This window comes from Amphiura filiformis, chromosome 2, assembly GCF_039555335.1.
Source record: "Amphiura filiformis chromosome 2, Afil_fr2py, whole genome shotgun sequence".
Classification (NCBI taxonomy): domain Eukaryota; kingdom Metazoa; phylum Echinodermata; class Ophiuroidea; order Amphilepidida; family Amphiuridae; genus Amphiura; species Amphiura filiformis.
Genome location: NC_092629.1, coordinates 97462909 through 97486021, shown reverse-complemented (window position 1 = coordinate 97486021; position 23113 = coordinate 97462909). Strand labels below are relative to the sequence as shown.

General features: G+C 37.9%; 1 protein-coding gene across 1 annotated transcript in view; it reads right to left on the bottom strand.

Moving 5' to 3' along the window:
• Positions 1-1476: 1476 nt before the first annotated feature.
• Positions 1477-23113, bottom strand: part of LOC140145344 (probable D-lactate dehydrogenase, mitochondrial) — a 31695-nt gene continuing 10058 nt past the window's right edge. Inside the window, exons 5-14 of the mRNA XM_072167099.1 lie at positions 18504-18663; positions 17552-17710; positions 15173-15289; positions 14891-14996; positions 12332-12425; positions 10959-11087; positions 8945-9072; positions 7939-8029; positions 5936-6047; positions 1477-3150 (exon numbers count right to left, since the gene is read on the bottom strand). Of these exons, the coding sequence (XP_072023200.1) occupies positions 2964-3150; positions 5936-6047; positions 7939-8029; positions 8945-9072; positions 10959-11087; positions 12332-12425; positions 14891-14996; positions 15173-15289; positions 17552-17710; positions 18504-18663 (1283 nt within the window). The 3' untranslated portion in view covers positions 1477-2963. The remainder of the gene's footprint in view (positions 3151-5935; positions 6048-7938; positions 8030-8944; positions 9073-10958; positions 11088-12331; positions 12426-14890; positions 14997-15172; positions 15290-17551; positions 17711-18503; positions 18664-23113) is intronic.

Below are 23113 nucleotides of genomic sequence, written 5' to 3'. Positions count from 1 at the left end.
CCAGCTACATACACTCTAAGTACATATAATTAGATTTATGAATTTTACTATTAAATATGAAAAATATTAATTTCTAATCATTTGCATAAAATTTGTATTATATTGCGAATTTCAAAAAATCAAATTATTTGATATCAGAAGGACATTTCTCATATTAAGAATGCAATTCAATATGTCTGATGTGCTCTCATGTCCTGCAAACGTTGCTACCAGAGCCCTTAAGGAACAGGTCATTTTCACTCCTGTATATCCTAAGCAAAGACAGATATGTCATTAGAACTAGCAGCCTGCATCTTTTGGCTCAGATTTAAGACCTAGTTTGTTGAAATCGATTTGTTGAAAGATATGACGACACAATGATCCAAAATCCCAAGGAATATGCAAATTCAATAATTGCAGTTTACTCCATTGGATGCTCTATTGATTTGTACACAAAGTGTTATTGTAGAGAACTATACTGTGATCTGCTTGTAGTACATGTAGGCGAGAATTATGCGGTTTTTGTTACTGCACGAACCAATCAAGTCCAAACTTATGCCCGCGTAAATTCACAAAAGCGTGTGTCAGTAACGCAACACACAAAGCGCAGTTCACGTAGGAGTTGCGCACAGCTGTGTGTACACCATTCTATATCAATCCATGATGTTATGAGTCCCACCTATTACGAGCTGATCAGAGTATAGCTCCATGCTTTCCATTGATGAGAACATTAAAGTACAACTTTTGATTTCGTTCCTTCCTTGGGTTTTCGCACAGGTTCTTTAATTTAATTATCAAAACATTTCAACAGATAAGGTCTGAAATGAGAGCTAAAGGGTACAATAGCTGCTGGTTTTAATTTTGACATATTGGTCTTTGTTGGATAAGAGAGGGCAAACATACACAGTACAGTAATTCATTTACGGTCTGTATATTATAATGGATACTGGTACAGTAATTCATTTACGGTCTGTATATTATAATGGATACTGGTACAGTAATTCATTTACGGTCTGCATATTATAATGGATACTGGTACAGTAATTCATTTACGGTCTGTATATTATAATGGATACTGGTACAGTAATTCATTTACGGTCTGCATATTATAATGGATACTGGTACAGTAATTCATTTACGGTCTGTATATTATAATGGATACTGGTACAGTAATTCATTTACGGTCTGTATATTATAATGGATACTGGTACAGTAATTCATTTACGGTCTGTATATTATAATGGATACTGGTACAGTAATTCATTTACGGTCTGTATATTATAATGGATACTGGTACAGTAATTCATTTATGGTCTGTATATTATAATGGATACTGGTACAGTAATTCATTTACGGTCTGTATATTATAATGGATACTGGTACAGTAATTCATTTACGGTCTGTATATTATAATGGATACTGGTACAGTAATTCATTTACGGTCTGTATATTATAATGGATACTGGTACAGTAATTCATTTATGGTCTGTATATTATAATGGATACTGGTACAGTAATTCATTTATGGTCTGTATATTATAATGGATACTGGTACAGTAATTCATTTACGGTCTGTATATTATAATGGATACTGGTACAGTAATTCATTTACGGTCTGTATATTATAATGGATACTTTTTAGATCTATATTTGAAGAGTTCAGATGCAAAAAACAACAGATATATCCATTTTTTTATTTCAGATACGAGCAAATATAACGTATCAAATACAAAGAACATAATAAGAATATATGTGCTGTTTTTTATTATAGTTTGAAAAATAAACATTGGATTTTTTGAAGTAGGTATCAGTTAAATGCTAGCATTATAGAGTAGATGTTGGTGGCCTTAAATGCCTATTCAGTGATTTGCTCATCGAGGATAGTTAAAAATCATCAAAATTCAGATTCTGGCACCTTTGTACCATAGCATGCTAATGGTTAAGCCAAAAGTTATGTATTAAAGACAAAAGGCATTTTACATGAATCTGTCAGAATTTACTACACATTTGAATAGAGCTTCAATTTTGTCAATACTGTTGTTTCCCTTTTTTTTTTTTGCCAAATTTAATTTCTTTACACTTTCGCTGGGATCACTGAATAAGCCTTTAATGCAAAAAGTTTGAAAATGGCATTTATCAGCTTTTCGTTTGCATCTGAATTCTTCATTGGAACCAATACAAAGCAGAGTATAGATATAATAGAAATGCCATGATTAGATTTTAGAATATATAGATTATAACAAATATATAAAATAGTATCTTTCTGTATTAAAATTTTACTTTAAAAAAACCACTTTTTTGAAAAAAATATGTCAAGTTTACAACAATAACATGGTTCAATAACCACAAAGCCTCCCAGCCATATACTAATTCAATAATGGGTTATTCCAGTTGACAGCCATACACCCCCTATGGAAGACATGACCTTATTCTTCCACACAGGGAGTGTGAATTTCAAATAGTCACCCATTCATGGTCGTCTTTCCAGTTGAAATGCTTACACCCTCTTTCGAAGACATGATCTTAATCTTCCACACAAGGGAAATTTCAAATGGAGTCACCCATTCAGGTAACCCCATTTGAAATCTATACTCCCTGTGTGGGAGATTAAGGTCATGTCATCCATAGGGGGTGTATGGATGTCAACTGGAATAGCCCAACTATCAAAAGGTACAATAAATTACATGGTGATGACCTGTCAATACAAATTCAAATTCACCCAAATGTCTCAGAAATACACCCAAATGTCTCAGAAATACACCCAATCATATTAGAAATACACCCAAGTGTCTCAGAAATACACCCAAATGTCTCAGAAATACACCCAATCATATTAGAAATACACCCAAGTGTCTCAGAAATACACCCAAATGTCTCAGAAATACACCCAATCATATTAGAAATACACCCAAGTGTCTCAGAAATACACCCAAATGTCTCAGAAATACACCCAAATGTCTCAGAAATACACCCAAATGTCTTCTTTATACCTCCGGTGTCTCCATAAAGAAAACCTTTCCAGGATTCAACAAATTGTATGGATCTAATGTTTGCTTGAGTAATTTCATCACATCAACTCCTTCTCTTCCAATTTCTTCAATCAATAACGTCTTCTTTCCCAAGCCAATACCATGTTCACCTGTGCATGTTCCGTTGACAGCCAACGCTCTCCTGAAAGAGACAAAAGATAGGGTTTGAATACACCAAACTGTAATAGAATAAACCAAAATGTATAGGAATACACCCAAATGTATTAGGAATACACCCAAATGTATAGGAATACACCCAAATGTATAGGAATACACCCAAATGTATTAGGAATACACCCAAATATATTAGGAATACACCCAAATGCACAGATATTGCTACCAAAACAAGGTTATCCATGCAAATGCATGCACAACAGGGCATTCATGCTTTTGTTCAAGGCTTATATTAACCAGGCACCCAGACTTTTTTTACCCCATGGTTATCCAGTTTTGGCTCCTGGTGTATCCAATATTTCACACTACAAACTATAGGACCAGGAGCCATCTTTGGGACCAGGAGCTCATTTTAGCTCCTTGTCCAGGCTAGCTCGAGATACTCTAGCTAAAATACAGGTTTACATTTACTATCTTACATTATCTTGCTGTATTTCAGCTAGAGCTCCAAACGACAAGCTTCCGGGTTTTTTGGAGAACAATACTGTTACATTGTACGTAAGATGAAGAAGAAACCCACCTCGGAGCCCGCCCTACTCATTATTTCATTACCGTACTTATTGCAATTTGCCTCCACACATTACGTAATCAACACAAAGCTTTTGTGAGGATTAGTGAGTGGATAAGAAATTGACAGCGGAGGATACGAAGGACACACCGATTGTTAGTTGTCAATCATGAATTGCCGCAACGTATTAAATATTTTATTTCATGGCATTCCACAAACACCAAGACAAATTATGCCGTATTTTTCCAAAGATCATCTCATATGAAGTAAGCTGAATGCGATCTGTACTTTTGTAACATTCCGATCGCTTTTGATCACCTATTATCGGCGAATTTGCTTGAAAACACGTGAGTTCATGTTGTGTAAACATAATTAGCATAGACACAAATGAAATTACGATGCAATACAATGCAATTTGAATGCGCAGCAGATCTATAGAAATAACGCGTTGCCCGGTTTTATGCAGAATTAGACCCTGTCTGGTCCAGGCATACTTAATATAAGTAGGGATGACCAATGAACCATCAACTTGATTAGAACACTCCCATAGACATGCAGGGAGCTCAACTGTGCACTGCTTGCACAGACATTTCTAAATTGAGCTCATTCTTTTATTTTTCATAATTTTTCTGTAAAAATTGGAGATGTTAATGCCAATTATGTTTTGTAACTATGCTGCAAATTACAGCATCATAACTCATTTGGTTTTTCTGTAAGTGTGAGTCAAAATTGGTCCATCGCCACAGTGCGCTTAATTGCCAGTGGCCCAGTGCAGCAATGCTCAGAATGGCACAAAATATTCAGATGAATAAGATCAGGTGAACACCTTGACCTACTGAGCTGTAATTTGGCAGAGTTGTTGTTATTACCTCTATCATACCCTCTGTAAAAAGGAAAAAAAAACCGGACAAATAGATCTCGAGTTAAAAATTAAATCACCAGCTTACCTTTGGAATTTCCAAACACCTTTCGAATCATGTTAAATAGACACCTTTCTGAACATAAATGTGAAGTTTCATGCTCATTTGTTGTATTATTCACCTGATCTCAACCCTAAACATTTTCTTATATTTATACCATCTGCACTGACTTGCTGCTATATACGCACAGGAGCTGTACTTTTAAAATACGCGCCTAATCAATAATGAGTCTTTCACTCCATTGTTAAAGTACTGTGCTCCCTGTAGCATATGGAGTGACCATGCCCTGGAGTGTGATGGTTTTGTAGCACATGACAGTATTCATTCAAGCCTATCAAGGTCAGTTATTAGCCACTTGCTGAATGGCTGGGCATTATCAGCTATCAAAGAGATACCTTATGCTGCTGCCAATCACAATAGAGGTTAAACATTTTGTTAAAACCCCAGAAGTGATATCAGGACAAAGCTGTGCATGTTGGTACTTGATTGTTTGGATTCCTATGTTGAAAATCCCTTGTAGTACATTAGTATTTTTCTTATGTGTAGTGTATATTGTTGTGGAAAAAAAGTTCACCTGGACTTTTGATTTTGTGCCACTTTGGCCATTATGGATGATTTTTGGCAAATGTTTTCTAAAAGCATGATTTCAGTGCCTCGGTTTGAAGAAATACTTAATGCTATTGACTAGTAAAGTGCCATTTCATAAGAAACCCTTTGATACTATCACAATATGCTTGTTTCATGTTTGCATATATATTAAAATAAAGAAATATAAAAAGGTAAATATATGCTTATACCAATTTTGCTCACATTGCTATATTTAGACTTTGTCAATTTATTTCGTTCCAATGACCGGTCAGAATGGGAAATGAAAATTCATAATTCGAAAAGTTTTTGACCGATTTTGACCATTTAACCACCAAAATACTTCTGTTGATGAGTTCTTTCCAGAAAACAATCTTTTGTAGCAAAAGGGGCAACATGAAATTATGATGGTCATCCCTAATATAAGGCCTGCTTTTGTTGCATGCATGTATGCAATACTGTTGCATAGTGTGTGTGTGTGCTACCCATCAGGGACACACACTGCATAATAATACACCCATATGTCTCCCAAATACACACATGTCTCCCAAAATAAGGAGACTCACAAAAACACTTACTTTACCCACTGATCAAAATCAGTTGAATCTGGATCAAATATCTTCCAAATACACCCAAATATCTCCCAAATGTACCCAAATACACCTAAATGTCCGGGATAAATGTCTCCCAAAATAAGAAAACTGCACACCAAAAAAAAAAAAAAAAAAAAAAACACTGACCTTGCAACTCTTTGAGCAAATTCTGTTGCTTTTTTCACATCTTCAGGATCATCAGCCATTACAGCTAGGAACACATGGAAATTACCATCACCTACATGTCCTACTATGGTACCTGTATGGAAGAGAATAAGAGAAAAACAGCCAAATTACTCCCAATGTCTCCTAAATACACCCAAATGCCTACCAAATACACCCAAATGTCTTCCAAATATCTCCCAAATACACCCAAATGCCTTCTAAATGTCTCCCAAATACATCCACATGTCCTACTATAGTACCTGTATGAGAAGGATTAGGAGAAATACAGCCAAATTACTCCCAAATACACCCAAATGCCTACCAAATACATCCGCATTCGCTGTTATATTGATAAAGACACTTGCAACCATGCTGTCTGCTCACTTGTTATTTCTCAAATTGATTATTGTAACTCTTTATTATATGGAACAACTGTAAAAACACACAAAAACTACAAAAGATACAAAACAGAGCTGCCAAACTTGTTTTCATGGCAAACCGTATGGAACACACCACTTCTCTGCTGAAAGAGCTTCACTGGCTTCCAGTAAATGAGCGTATTACCTACAAACTACTCACATTCGCATATAAAAGTAGACATGAAACAACACCACTGTACATACAAAATTTCCTAAAATCTCACACATTTTCTGATGGTATGTTCCTACGATCACATGCTGATGGCAGTCTGCTTGAATGTAATAGAACTCACACAACATATGGGGATAATGCCTTCTGCAATTCTGTGCCAGCTCTCTGGAACCAATTACCTGTAAAACTTCGTACTTCACCTAGTCTGGCCACTTTTAAATCTAATCTGAAAATCCATTTGTTTCCAAACTAAGTTTTTTTATTTTTAATTATGTTGTACATTTTATTGTAGCCTAAGATGTAGTGTAAGTTGTACTTTTAAGATCATTGTAAAGCGCTTTGTTCATACTTATGCTAAGGCGCTATATAAATTCCGTTTATTGTATTGTATTGTACTGTTATACCTGTATGGGTAGGCTGAGAGAAAACACACAATTTTTGACATAAAATGCGAGATGGCAATTTCAAAATGTGAGAAAAGGAAAGATTTATGCCCCAAAATTGGCGAAAATTAAAAAAAAAATTCTCCCCCCCTAAAATAATTGAGGGCAGTATTTCCTCTTTTTTCTGACTCCATAACCAAAACAAATAGCCGATCAGACTGTCATCAAAAACACAAAAATATTGTCCTCATATATCAGCTTAAAATGTCAATATACTGAAAGGTTTGAGTAGTAAATAAAGAATATTACTTGTGTTGTTGCTTGGATGGGCCAGAAAATGGACCGTTTTGTAAATGCAGGCTGGAAAATCAGGTCAAACTTGAGCTTTTAGTTTTTGTCAAATTCTGCAACCATGCACCACAGAAAATGAATCTTTTTAAAAGCGAGATTGCGTTTTCTCTCTAAGCCTATGTATGTGACGGAACAGGAGAAATATACCCAAATTACTCCCAAATGTCTCCCAAATCACGTCTCTCAAATATACCTAAATGTCCTAACATTTTACCTGCTAGGGAGGGAAGAGTAAAACAAAAAATAATTAGGAGAAAGCTGTGTGCAGCCTTTTGGGAAATAGTTGATGCATGACACCCAAACAGGGTTGCCAAACCCACAATTTGGTAGCCCAACTGGATGGGGGGGCTCATGTATAAAAGTTGTAAGCATTCCTGTGAATTCACTTTCAAGAATGACCCCAGAAGCTAGGATGTCGAAAATGCACCCCAAATGTCTCAGAGATACACTAAACTATAATAGAAATACACCCAAATGACACAGAAATGCACACCAAAGTAACATAAATACAACTTATGTCTCTGAAATGCACTCAAATGTCACAAAAATGCACCCAAATGTGTCAGGAAGTCACAGAAATGCACCAAAATGTCAACAGATATGCAACCAAATGTCAAAGAAATACACCTAAATGTGCCAGAAATGTAGATAATACGCTACCTGTCAGATTAGATTCAATGATGTCTTGTTTTGTTGCTATAATCATCTCTGGAAGCTTTGAGATTGGAACACACACATCAGTAGATAAACCCTGAAATGAAAAAAAAAACACACCCAAAGGTATTAGGAATACACCCAAAGGTATTAGGAATACACCCAAATATATCTGGAATACACCTAAATGTATTAGGAATACACCCAAATGTGTTAGGACTACAACCAAATGTATTATGAATACATCCAAAGGTATTAGAAATACACCCAAATGTATGAGGAATACAGCCAAATGTGTTAGGAATACACCCAAATGTATTAGGAATACACCCAAATGTATTAGGAATACACCCAAAGGTATTAGGAATACATCCAAATGTATTAGGAATACACCCAAATGTGTTAGGAATACACCCAAATGTATTAGGAATAATGTATTAGGAATACACCCAAAGGTATTAGAAATACATCCAAATGTATTAGAAATACATGTGAGGGGCAAATTTTCATCCATTTAGGTAACTCCAATTGAAACTCACACTCCCTGTGTGGGATATTAAGGTCATGTCTTCCACAGTGGGTGTATAGATTTCAACTGGAATAGCCCATTATGTGCAGTTACTGCAGTGTCAATTTACCTGGTGTTTCGGCCAAAAATTATTATACAAAATTTTCAAGTAATTCAACCCTGATTTTATGTGTGCACCTAATTTGCACGGGCACTTCATATTTTTTACCCCCCTCCCCTCCCTGCGACGCAAGTGCCTGGATGCTAATAAGGTCAGTGGCGCAGCCAGGGGATTACCCTCCACACAACATTTTCAGGGATAAAATGGGGCAAAGAGTAAAATGATGGAAAATGGGACAAAAAATAACAAATGGGGACAAAAATTTGGCATTGCCCCCCCCCAACAAATGGCACAAAAAGTTGACAAAAATAGGGAGGAAAATTTGGCTTTACCCCCCCCCCCCCCACACACACACACTAAAAGGTCTAAAATTCTAAACTTACCCTTGATCCTGGTCTTAGCGCTAGCGTTGCATACCATGCTGCATGTCGTGCTTTCCACATACGATTCCTATCCTCTGTTCTTTCTGCCCACTGGAAGTCTGATCCATTATTCATGGCTGCAATTTCACCTGCAGAAAATAAATTACAATGGCTAGTTTATAATGAATATGAAAAACATACTGCTTGAATGGGTTATTCCAGTTGAAATCCATACACCCTGGCCTACGGAAGACATTCAGTGATCCCAGCGAGAGTGTAATAAAACTAATATACAAATATTGAATATTTATGAGTACAATGGTAAGAATATTTTCATGAGGTGAAATATGGACTGTTCTATTCAGCAAGGCAGCCAGCCAAGGCTTTGCCGAGTTGAATGGAACAGTTCATATGTGACACGATCTGGTCCATGGGGGGGCCAAAGGAGGCATTTTTGAAATTTGAGTTACTGTAATTATTACATTTTACATACAATAGGCTATCATTTACTGAAAACACCAAAGGTCTAGCATACTTGGTTTTAAAGTTATGAAGTTTTTTGATGTCTATTTTCTTATGTATTTTATTGTTTTTTACTCCATATTTTTACCTTTATCTCAGTTTCAAATTTGCCGCAAATTTACCGTCTTCATCGGTGGGTGTATTCCAAATACATTTGGGTGTATTCCTAATACATTTGGGTGTATTCCGAATACATTTAGGTGTATTCCTAATACATTTGGGTGTATTCCAAATACATTTGGGTGTATTTCTGATACATTTGGGTGTATTCCTAATACATTTGGGTGTATTCCAAATACATTTAGGTGTATTCCTAATACATTTGGGTGTATTTCTGATACATTTGGGTGTATTTCTAATACATTTGGTTTTTTTTCAAAGTTTAGGGGCCTGAGCTTTCGATCCTAGCAGGATCTTTATCAAAGGCAAAGTGACAAGACAACACACAAACATGCAGAGTTGGGTTTTCTGAACATTTTAAGCCAAAATAATGAGGTGTTAAAATGAAAGAAAAACCACTTAGCCGCATAACTGTGGAGCTCTAAAAAAAAAAAGCACAGTGATTTATAGTGCGCTACACACAGGCACAACGCCTAGACATTGATCCACAAGCCTCAGCACACTTTACAGGTTGTCGCTGACCACTACGGCCCCACATCATTCCATAAACCTTTTCAACAATTCAGGGACTTTGCTGCTTCAAGAGCGCACACCATAGACATTCCACAAATAACCTTCGCAACCAGGATCAGCTCCCCAATTTTCGTACGGGTTACAACGAGACAAATTAGCAGTAAGTTCCTTGTCCAGGGGAATTTCAAGCTAACTCAATTTTTACCATGAGAGCGTACTAATCACTGCCGGGGTTCAAACCCGCAACCTCTCGCACCATAGTCGAACGCCTTATCAATGAGCTAACTTGACTCTATGGGGAAATGGGCGAATAAAACCGGGGATTAGGCCAAAAAAAAATTGTTTGTTTGTCCACGTCCGACCGACCGTGCACTCTGGTCCTGACCGTGTCTTTTTTTTAAATTTGCGTTGAATGTGCTAGTAAAACAGTGGTTAGTATAAATTTAAAGAAAGAAAATGAACAGTATAACATGCAGAACCATCTCAAGAGTTCAATCAGTAAAGTGCTGTGTGTTTTGACTTATTTACCAGTCTTCAAATTGTCAGTTTCAAGTGCAATATCTGTTTTAAAAAAAAATCCGACCTACCGACCCAACTGTTTCATAAGCCTCTATGGACAAACAAACCTTTTTTTTTTTGGCCTTATTATAAAGCCTCCAAATTTTACTGTAATTAAAGCACTTCAGGCTTGGTTTTTCACGTACATGGTATTTTTGTACACCATCGGGCATTATAATCATGCAAAAAGTAGAAATTCAAGAAAAATTGAAGGCGTGGCTGCGGAGCAAATCACACATAATGGCTTTAACCAAATATTAATTACAAAGCAATCTGGGATTTTTTTTGCAAACTGAAACTGGCGGTGTGCTTTGACACTTACCTACAAGATCAACTTGACCTTTCACACCACTATCCGATCCATGGAATTCTAGAAACAATGTAGGCGTCACTTTATGATTGAGTTTACTGTATTTATTACATGCATCCATCATAACATCATCAAGGAACTCTGCAAGGAAAATAAATCACAATAAATCACGGCATAAGGTGTATTTGAGAAATATTTGGGTGTAATTGGGAGATATTGGGTGTATTTGGGTATATTTGGAAGACATTTGGGTGTACTTATTTATTACAGGCATCCATCATTACATCATTAAGAAATTCTATAAGGAGAAAAATCACACAAAATCACGCCATGAGGTGTATTTGAGAAATATTTGGGTGTAATTGGGAGATATTGGGTGTATTTGGGTACATTTGGGAGAGATTTGGGTGTATTTTTTACAGGCATCCATCATTACATCATCAAGGAATTCTGTGAGGAGGAAAAAATCACAGAAAATCACAGCATAAGGGTGAATTTGAGAAATATTTGGGTGTAATTGGGAGATATTGGGTGTATTTGGGATAGATTTGGATGTATTTATTACATGCATCCATCATTACAAAAAAATCACACAAATCCACAGCATAGGGAAACATGGGAAACATGTGGGTCAGGCATAGCGCATGCTCAAATATTTAAAGGGTCCAATTGATTTTTTTCTAGACCCATTAAGCCCTGCAAAACTTAAATTTAAGGGGTCTGGGAGTTTTAAGGGGCCCAAAGTTCTGAACTTTGAAAATGTTCAAATACTTGGTTCCTTTTTTGTATCGACAATGGCGAAATGTTCTTATGAACAACTCAGCGATGGATTCACATAATTTAAGCTTCTGTGCATTTTAAAATTTAAGGGGTCCATGCAGTTTTGAATAGACCCGTTGGTCAATTTCAACTTGTAATTTAAAGGACCAAACCATTAACTTAAGGGGTCCATGATGTGCAGACATGCAAGAATGCGATCCCTAAAGGTGGGGACAGTGCCCCCCAAATACACCCAAATGCCTCCCAAATACACCCCAATGTCTCCCAAATGTCTCCCCAATACAACCAAATGTCTTCCAAATCTCTCCAAATACGTCTCATTGTTAACCATCTCCACACGGGTGTCAACAATTTCTCAATTTTCTTTAAAAATTTCAAAATTGTACATTTTCATGATCATATTTGCAATCAGTATGAAACATGCATTAGAAATTGTACCAAACAAGCCCAGCTCAGTATTGGTTCAGTGTTTCTCGAGATAGCTCTTGATATTTTAAGAAAATGTTTCAAAACTTGGACTTTCTATGTTGAAGCCATTGGCCCGCATGCAAAGCATATAAATGTATATGAAGGACACCCTCACCCTCAGAATTCACATGACTAACCTATTCTTGCCATTGGTACCCCACATTGCATGACCTGGGTAACTGTGTCTACTGCAGACTGGACTGTATCAAAAGCACAAACTGCTGACATCATCTGCAAAGGAAGCAAACAAACAAAATAACAAACATAATATGTTCCACATTCGTTTGGAGTAACCTTTATTTTGTACAGAATTATTATCAATGCATAACCTCATTAATAAACACGAGGCGTGCAATCCAATAATATTTTATTATGTATGAAAATGCGAACGCAAATTGATGTCATTAATATCTCACAATTGACCGCAAAATGCGTAATTGTTCCAATGTCGCACACAATTGACCGGCGTTTGCGTATTGTTTCTTAACACGCATAACCACCGCGAGTAAGCTCGCATACTTGTTGATCGCGTATTATCTGCGAATTAAAACAGTGAAAGGAAGATACATTTTCAATCGTATTTTAAGTCAAAAAATATGTTATTTTCATGAAAATAATTTATAAATTGGTGGTAATGAATGACAATAATAACTTTGCACCATCTGTTTTACGGTCATTGCGTGAAATTGTCGGGTTTTGTTTTGGGCCTCTGTATTTTTGGCACAGACTTAAACATCAGAAAGTCCATCATTGAGAGGAAATTGTACTACTTTGGCAACATTGTAAGAAAGGATGGTGGAGTTGAGAAGCAGATTCTTCAGGGAGCAGTGGAAGGCCATCGTCGAAGGGGATGTACATCAACATCTTGGACAAATGATGTGAAGAACGTTTCATCACATGGAATGTATGGTGTAACACGTTTGGCTTTTGATAGAAGTGGATGGCGTACTCTTGTGAAGACCACAGCAGCGCAATCCTGCTCCATCTGACCCAAAAAGAGAGGTCGAGATCCAATGCTCTTTAACCTTTTCCCAATGCTTCAATGTAATACGGAATCTATAATAAGTAAAAACACCCAAAGTGGAAATTACCCCAAATGGGATAACTCTGTTGTACAAAACTCATAATTATTGAAAAATGAATCAATTTTTGAATATCTTCTCAAATTGGATCAAATTGAGTTACAATTCTCCCAACTGGTACTGCCACTAAACTGTTTGTCATTTGTCAATTAGCCCAAATCATAAAATAGCCAGGTGCCCTTGGTTGCTGAAAGGTTTCTGGCAAATCACAATGTCATGTACATTTGGGTGTATTCCTAGCACAGTGGGGATCCGTGTCATTTGTCAATTAGCCCCAATCATTAAATAGCCAGATGCCCTTGGTTGCTGAAAGGTTTCTGGCAAATCACAAGGTCATGTACATTTGGGTGTATTCCTAATACAGCAGGGGTGTATTCCCAGACCAATTCCAATCAGTCTGCACTGCGCATGTACTGTGTTATGCTTCGTAGTAACGACTGATTATCTTACAGTTCATATTGTGGCGGACTCATGAAAATATTCTCTTGCGACTTTGGTTAATGCGCCATAGCGCGACTGACTAGCAGTGCCTGTGTACCGCGCCGTGTGTACTGCACCGTTGTGACAAGATCACACTCTGAAGTTCTAAAAACAACAAACTCGGTCTTGGAATGCGCAGTCTCAGTGAAAGTTTGCAACCTGCTTAATATTCATGTGCAACCAGAATCTGGTTGCAAAAGTCTGCCACTTTTTTTCCACATAGTTTTCTCAGTCGTTAATCCAGAAGGTTGACGAATGAGGGCAGCAGTCTAGTGTATTCCTAATACATTTGGGTGTATTCCTAATACATTTGGGTGTATTCCTAATACATTTGGGTGTATTTTAGCAAAGTAGGGTGTATTTCTAAGACATTTAATAAGATAACCCTATATTGAGACTTACAACTTCAGGAATGTCATAAAGTCTCAATGTCATCTACATTCTGAATATTTGGGTGTATTCCTAATACATTTGGGTGTATTCCTAATACATTTGGGTGTATTCCTAATACATTTGGGTGTATTTTAGCAAAGTAGGGTGTATTTCTAAGACATTTAATAAGATAACCCTATATTGAGACTTGCAACTTCAGGAATGTCATAAAGTCTCAATGTCATCTACATTCTGAATATTTGGGTGTATTCCTAATACATTTGGGTGTATTTTGCATATTAGGGTGTATTCCTAATACATTTGGGTGTATTCCTAATACATTTGGGTGTATTCCTAATACATTTGGGTGTATTCCTAATACATTTGGGTGTATTTTGCATATAAGGGTGTATTCCTAATACATTTGGGTGTATTCCTAATACATTTGGGTGTATTCCTAATACATTTGGGTGTATTCCTAATACATTTGGGTGTATTTTGCATATAAGGGTGTATTCCTAATACATTTGGGTGTATTCCTAATACATTTGGGTGTATTCCTAATACATTTGGGTGTATTCCTAATACATTTGGGTGTATTTTGCATATAAGGGTGTATTCCTAATACATTTGGGTGTATTCCTAATACATTTGGGTGTATTCCTAATACATTTGGGTGTATTCCTAATACATTTGGGTGTATTTTACATATAAGGGTGTATTCCTAAGACATTTAATAAATATCCATAGATTAAGACTTACAACTTCAGGAATGCCATAGAGTCTCAGCGTCGTCTTGGTGATAATACCCAGAGTTCCTTCTGATCCGACAAACAGGTTGGTTAAATTATAACCCGCTGAGGTCTTCCTGAAAACAGTAAAACACAAAATACACCCAATTATGGAATGTGTCACAAAAACACACCTAAGCCTAGCTACCTCTGATCATGTTTTCTCTCATTGTTCCATAGCGTACAGCATTAGTCTCTGATGCACTAGTAGCCCTCATTCCCCTCCCCACCCTCCCTCCCCTCCCCTATTCACTTTGTCCTTCTACCCTTCCCTGCAGTGTCAATAATAGTCCCATCAGCTAAGACAACCTCCATATTCATCACGTTTTCTCTCATTATTACATAGCATACAGCATTAGTCCCTGATACACTAGTAGCCCTCATACCCATCCCTCCCTCCCTCCCCTACTCACTTTGTCCTTCTACCCTTCCCTGCAGTGTCAATAATAGTCCCATCAGCTAAGACAACCTCCATATTCATCACGTTTTCTCTCATTATTACATAGCGTACAGCATTAGTCCCTGATGCACTAGTAGCCCTCATACCCATCCCTCCCTCCCTCCCCTACTCACTTTGTCCTTCTACCGTTCCCTGCCGTGTCAATAATAGTCCCATCAGCTAAGACAACCTCCATATTCATCACGTTTTCTCTCATTATTACATAGCGTACAGCATTAGTCCCTGATGCACTAGTAGCCCTCATTCCCCTCCCCACCCTCCCTCCCCTCCCCTATTCACTTTGTCCTTCTACCCTTCCCTGCAGTGTCAATAATAGTCCCATCAGCTAAGACAACCTCCATATTCATCACGTTTTCTCTCATTATTACATAGCATACAGAATTAGTCCCTGATGCACTAGTAGCCCTCATATCCCTCCCTCCCTCCCTCCCCTACTCACTTTGTCCTTCTACCCTTCCCTGCAGTGTCAATAATAGTCCCATCAGCTATAGACTATGCCATAGTCGAAATTTATTAAAAATATGTTATTATTAGTCACGATGAACCCATTTCGTTGAACTCAAAATTATACTGATGTTTATTAAAATTAAAGTATTCAATAGTAAAATGGTCATATCGGAGTTAAAAATATCAGACGATTAGTGACAATAAAAGTAATTGAATGCAACATTATCTTGCATAATTATAACGGCTCACTTTAATACTGAACAATTCTGATTTTGGAATCTACCAGTTTATTGATAGCATTTCCATGTTGATAGCGAACCCCGAAATTTCGACTATGAACTTTGAATTGTAAGCAGAACTTTACCCCCTGGACTTTGCTCTCTAAAAACACACTGTCAAGCATACTTGTTTATCAGTCCATTAACCACAAGTACGCGCTAGATGTTTGATGAGAGATTAACTTTCGCGTCAACACAAAAGCGCCGCTAATACCACAGACAGTTGTTTACGGTGTATGGCGCGGGCCCAGACGATTTAAACCATAGCGAGGTATGGGCGACCAATCACAAGGCAGATGCATTTAAAGATGCATTACATCCAACTCCAACGCCCAACTCCATAGAGTCCTGTGTTAAAAATCTTAACCGCAAGGCAATGTCAGTAGTCCACTTGGGAAGCTAACAAACAGAGGGAGTAAGGTGACTGATCAGATGTGAAAATCTATCAATTGTGCACACATTAATTAAATCAGAGTTTTAAGCTTAAATACAATATCCAGAGTATGCACAATGGGCAAGTGGACTACGGGGTAGTCTACATCAGCTAAGACAACCTCCATATTCATCACGTTTTCTCTCATTATTACATAGCGTACAGCATTAGTCCCTGATGCACTAGTAGCCCTCATACTCCTCCCTCCCTTACTCACTTTGTCCTTCTACCCTTCCCTGCAGTGTCAATAATAGTCCCATCAGCTAAGACAACCTCCATATTCATCACGTTTTCTCTCATCGTTCCGTAGCATACAGCATTAGTCCCTGATGCACTAGTAGCCCTCATACCCCTCCCTCCCTCCCTCCCCTACTCACTTTGTCCTTCTACCCTTCCCTGCAGTGTCAATAATAGTCCCATCAGCTAAGACAACCTTCATATTCATCACATTTTCTCTCATCGTGCCGTAGCGTACAGCATTAGTCCCTGATGCACTAGTAGCCCTCATACCCCTCCCTCCCTCCCCTCCCTTACTCACTTTGTCCTTCTACCCTTCCCTGCAGTGTCAATAATAGTCCCATCAGCTAAGACAACCTCCATATTCATCACGTTTTCTCTCATCGTTCCGTAGCATACAGCATTAGTCCCTGATGCACTAGTAGCCCTCATACCCCTCCCTCCTCCCTCCCCTACTCACTTTGTCCTTCTACCCTTCCCTGCAGTGTCAATAATAGTCCCATCAGCTAAGACAACCTTCATATTCATCACATTTTCTCTCATCGTGCCGTAGCGTACAGCATTAGTCCCTGATGCACTAGAAGCCCTCATACCCCTCCCTCCCTCCCCTCCTCACTTTGTCCTTCTACCCTTCCCTGCAGTGTCAATAATAGTCCCATCAGCTAAGACAACCTCCATATTCATCACGTTTTCTCTCATCGTGCCGTAGCGTACAGCATTAGTCCCTGATGCACTAGTAGCCCTCATACCCCTCCCTCCCTCCCCTCCCCTACTCACTTTGTCCTTCTACCCTTCCCTGCAGTGTCAATAATAGTCCCATCAGCTAAGACAACCTCCATATTCATCATGTTTTCTCTCATTATTACATAGCGTACAGCATTAGTCCCTGATGCACTAGTAGCCCTCATACCCCTCCCTTCACTTTGTCCTTCTACCCTTCCCTGCAGTGTCAATAATAGTCCCATCAGCTAAGACAACCTCCATATTCATCATGTTTTCTCTCATCGTTCCGTAGCGTACAGTATTAGTCCCTGATGTACTAGTAGCCCTCATACCCCTCCCTCCAATCCACTACTCACTTTGTCCTTCTACCCTTCCCTGCAGTGTCAATAATAGTCCTATCAGCTAAGCTAAGACAACCTCCATATTCATGATGTTTTCTCTCATTATTACATAGCGTACAGCGTTAGTCCCTGATGCACTAGTAGCCCTCATACCCCTCCCTCCCTCCCCTCCCCTACTCACTTTGTCCTTCTACCCTTCCCTGCAGTGTCAATAATAGTCCTATCAGCTAAGACAACCTTCATATTCATCACATTTTCTCTCATCGTGCCGTAGCGTACAGCATTAGTCCCTGATACACTAGTAGCCCTCATACCCCTCCCTCCCTCCCCTCCCCTACTCACTTTGTCCTTCTACCCTTCCCTGCAGTGTCAATAATAGTCCCATCAGCTAAGACAACCTCCATATTCATCACGTTTTCGCTCATCGTGCCGAGCGTGCACAGCATTAGTCCCTGATGCACTAGTAGCCCTCATACCCCTCCCTCCCTCCCCTCCCCTACTCACTTTGTCCTTCTACCCTTCCCTGCAGTGTCAATAATAGTCCCATCAGCTAAGACAACCTCCATATTCATCACGTTTTCTCTCATTATTACATAGCGTACAGCATTAGTCCCTGATGCACTAGTAGCCCTCATACCCCTCCCTACCTCCCCTCCCCTACTCACTTTGTCCTTCTACCCTTCCCTGCAGTGTCAATAATAGTCCCATCAGCTAAGACAACCTCCATATTCATCACGTTTTCTCTCATTGTTCCATAGCGTACAGCATTAGTCCCTGATGCACTAGTTGCACTCATACCACATAGAGATGGGCTGGAACCAGGATCTGAAAAGCACACAAATAAACAACAAATGCACTCAAATACACCCAAATGTCTCCAATATACCCAAATGTCTCCAAAATACACCCAAATGTACACCAAATGCACCCAAATATCTCAAGTACATATAAATGTCTCCCAAATACACCCAAAATTAATGTCTCCCAAATACACCCAAATATCTCACAAATACACCCAAATGTCTCACAAATACACCCAAATGTTTCAAATTAAAAAAAAATCACAATATAAACCATTCAAACAATTTCAACCGCATGCTGGCGACAGGAAAGAATTAACTTTGAAGGGCCTTACCATATTGTATTGTATTGTATATTTATTAAAAAATCACATAGCAGCCAACGGCTGAATTGCATAACATTTACATTAAAAATAGCATTATGAAAAATACATACATTATAATTAAAACACTCAAACATTAAAAACAAGAAAATAAATAAGAACTCATTAGAATTTCACTTGACTGGATTTGGAACAATATCAAAAAATGACTGGCAAGAAAAAAAAATTACATTGCTTTTAGGAGGTTGGTGAGAAAGGGTAGGGTCCTACATCTAAAAGACCCAAATTTTGGTTGTCTTCTGAGAGTCATGTGGGATTGATACTTACTAGGTGGAAACCAGGATGAGAACCTCACAGACGTGCTTGCTTTCAGGGCAAATTCCTTGCAGATGTTTTGTCTCCTCTCAGACAACGAATGAAGTTCAAGGGTAGCTAAGGAATCTGCATAGGTAGTATACTTTCTACCAAGGATGTATTTGCAAACATGTCTCTGAATTTTCTCAAGCTGGGCCACCTGATTATGAGTAAGACCAGATGACCGGATGTACCCCTTGTACACCAATAACAACTCCTCAGGTGATAGAGATGCTTCCTTCAGTTTGCGGAGCATGAAGAGTTTACGATTGGCCTTCGCATACATGGAATCAACTTGTTCATCCCAACATAAATTGTTTTGGATCATAACACCCCGAAGTTTCAACTTCTCAACAACAGCTAATTTATGATTGATCATCGATGGAAAGATCTACATGTGGGGTAGCTTTCTTGCCAAAATAAACTTGCATGGCCTGACATTTTGAAGGGTACAACTTCCAATTTATTGCTCTTAGACACTCATACAGGGCATCAAGATTCTCTTGGATTGAACTATCATCACTATATGCCCGATTTTCACCTATTGTCAGGTCATCAACATATTTCCAGTCTCTAATGTTTGTATGCTGGACATCATTCAAGGCATAGTTGATCATGGCAAGAAAGGTTATAGGTCCCATGTTGGTACCTTGTGGAACACCTCCAGAGAGAGTAACCCATTCAGAAAAGGTTTGCTTGTATTTAACCCTTTGCTTACGGGAGGAAAGGAAGTCAATCACCCACTCCTCAATTGCAAGGGAGACACCCATATTCGAAAATATTGATGACATCAATTCTATGGTCTATCATGTCGAAGGCTTGGGTGTAGTCCATAAGGACAAGAGTGCTAACATTACCAGCCTTTTCAGCTCCAGAAACCATATGATGGTAAACATCAATGAGGCAGTAGGTGGTTGACATTCCTTTCTGATTACCATATTGTCTATGATCAATGAAGGGCTGAATAGCTTCAAGAACCCATTTGGCTACACAACCTTCAGCAACCTTGGCAAGACCGGCTGTAAGAGAAATTGGCTTAAGTTTGTCAATGGAAGGTGGCGTTTGTTTTGGAATAGGCACTACATTAGCTTCCTTTCACTGAGAGGGTACTTTACCTTGCCTGAGAGAAGAATTAATAATATCTGCAACAGGCTTACTGAGTTCATAGGCAAATTCTTTCAGAACTCTTGGTGGAACATTATCTGGACCTCCTGCTTTTGAAGCAGATAATTTCTTAAGATCATCATAAATATCCCAGGGTTGAATGATAGGGGGTGGATCTTTACTGGGCAAGTATGCAGGGAGATCATCCAGCTTGAGTGTTGTTTGAGACTGAGAGAAACTGGCTAATTGGGTATTAATTTCATTGGCAACCGCTTTAAAATTTGTCGGGTCAATGTTGGGGACATGAATAGTGTTCTCGACCTTATTCAAGTTGGCAAGGTTCAATCATTTCTCCGTTACCAACCAGTACTGGTGTTTTTAAATCAAGATTCTATCCAAAATAGTAGGTTTATAAATTTCTCTTGCCACCAAACATTGGTTTAAAATTTAGGCTCTTTTGTTGAGTATTTTTAAATAATAGGCATTGCAATGATTGTTACAGGATCAACTTTTGCCAAATTTCTTTTGTTTAAATTTTTTGCTGTTTGATTATTGTGTTTTATCCTACATTTTGTAGCCACTAAGTTTTTATCCATTTCCTTTGATTATTTGAATGTAGTTTGTTGTATTTTGAAATCGTGATTTAAATTATTATGCTGGCATAATGTTTTATCATTTTAAAATTTAAATTCTCATAGTGCAATAAGAAATAATAATAATATTAATTTTATCAATGTATTTGAAAATGTAGTCTAATTAATGCAATATAGTGTGTGCTATGTATTATTTTTTACCTATCTTTTAATATTATTGTTGTACCCAATTAATTTTGGAAATTCATGTACCGTATTCATTCCAATAAGCGCCCATGCCCCAATAAGCGCCCACCCAGGGTATATTCAATTTGCTAAAGGGTACCATTAATGTTGAAGTGACAGATAGATGTTGATATAGTGAAATAGCTGGAGGACTACACATCCTGTGTAAACTTGCAATAAATTTTCTACATCACAGAAAAGCTACTAGAACGTCTCAGGACCCTTTTATAACATACATAAATTCATCTCTAATAATCGCCCCTCACAAAAAATTAGGTAAACCAGGTAAAAAAAATAAGCGCCCACCCAAAATGACTTTGTTAAGCGCCTGGGCGCTTATTGGAATGAATACGGTAATTTAAGTTAATATAGTAAATTATTCTAAGCATTTTGTAATTATTTATTTGTATTTTTGTATGTAATAACTGGGCCATATGGAAGAACAGGGGAATACTTAAACTTTCCCCTGAATATGGACCCAGTATAAAAAGAAATAAACAAACAAACAAGGTTACCTATCTCCCTGTGCCATTTACTTGGTTCAAGTTTTTGTAACTTTCTGATCTTGTTAAGGTTGTGAGAAACCTTTGCTTTCCGAATTTCTCAGATCACTTTATTTCTGAGATTATTTCTAGCATACTTGTTTCCATCATCAAAAGCCCTCTGTCTCAGACCAATGAGGGCCTTAACACGATCCGTCATCCAAGGCTTGTCACGAGAGTGTAACTTGACAGTCTTGGATGGAAGGAAAGTATCAATGCCCCCACTTAGAATGTGATACTGATAGAGGGCATTTGCCTTGGATTGAACATCATTCATATCATACACTTCCAGGTCTGGTTCTGAATCCACAGACCAAAAGCTCGGAGATCAGAGTCCTTAATTGGTTGAATTGTCCTTGACTGTATAGTATTGATAGGTTTAGACCGAATGGGAAACCAGCTGACACAGTTGTGATCGCTTCGACCAATGGGAGATCTAACACTCGGGCGCCCAGCTGACACAGTTGTGATCGCTTCAACCAATGGGAGATCTAACACTCGGGCGCTTGTACAACTCCGAAAAGTCAGAAATGATCAGATCTAAAATAGCACCTTCTCTTGTTGGTAAATCGACAACTTGTGTAAGCTTGTTCCCCAGACATAAGAACTTCATATTTGTTCTATTAAAGTCTCCTAAAATGACTACACCAGCTTGAGGCTTACTAGTGCGTACAAAATCAACTGTCTCAATTAAATGTGACACTAACAAATCTTGATGTGGCGAGTCCGGAGGAATATATGGGCTGTTTCACAATCAGGGTACATATTTCAAAATCCATGTTTCTTAGCATCCTGCTGCTTAATGAAAGAAGCTGAAGGATTTCTTTTCATTTATAAATGAAGTATGTCTGCTCCCCTTAAAATCACACATTAAAGAAATCACACAAATGCCTTAGTTTTTTCATTATATGGTGAAAAGTTCACTTTTTTTGACATTTTGCTGTTTCATCTTCAAAAAGCACATTTTGAAAGCTGTAATTTATATAGTAAAGGAATTTTAACTTTACTACTGGGTAACTTTTCTAAATGTAGTTATATGCACCTAAGTTTTGAAATTAAAATCATTTGCATATTTGAATTACAGAAAAATGTGACCCAAAGAAAAAATTGTCAAAAATCTCCAAAATGATGTCCCCTCCTTTACATGAGATTTTGTGAAGCACTACAAATCAATTTAAGAGACCTTGTGTATAAAAATCAAAGATGTGGTGGCAGACTTCAAAAAATCGATTTTCTTTATACATTGCACATGGTTAGACATTGAGTCAACATGTATAAATTTGGTTAAAATTTTACCTCTTCATCTATGGTTACCATGGTAACGGCCAAAATAT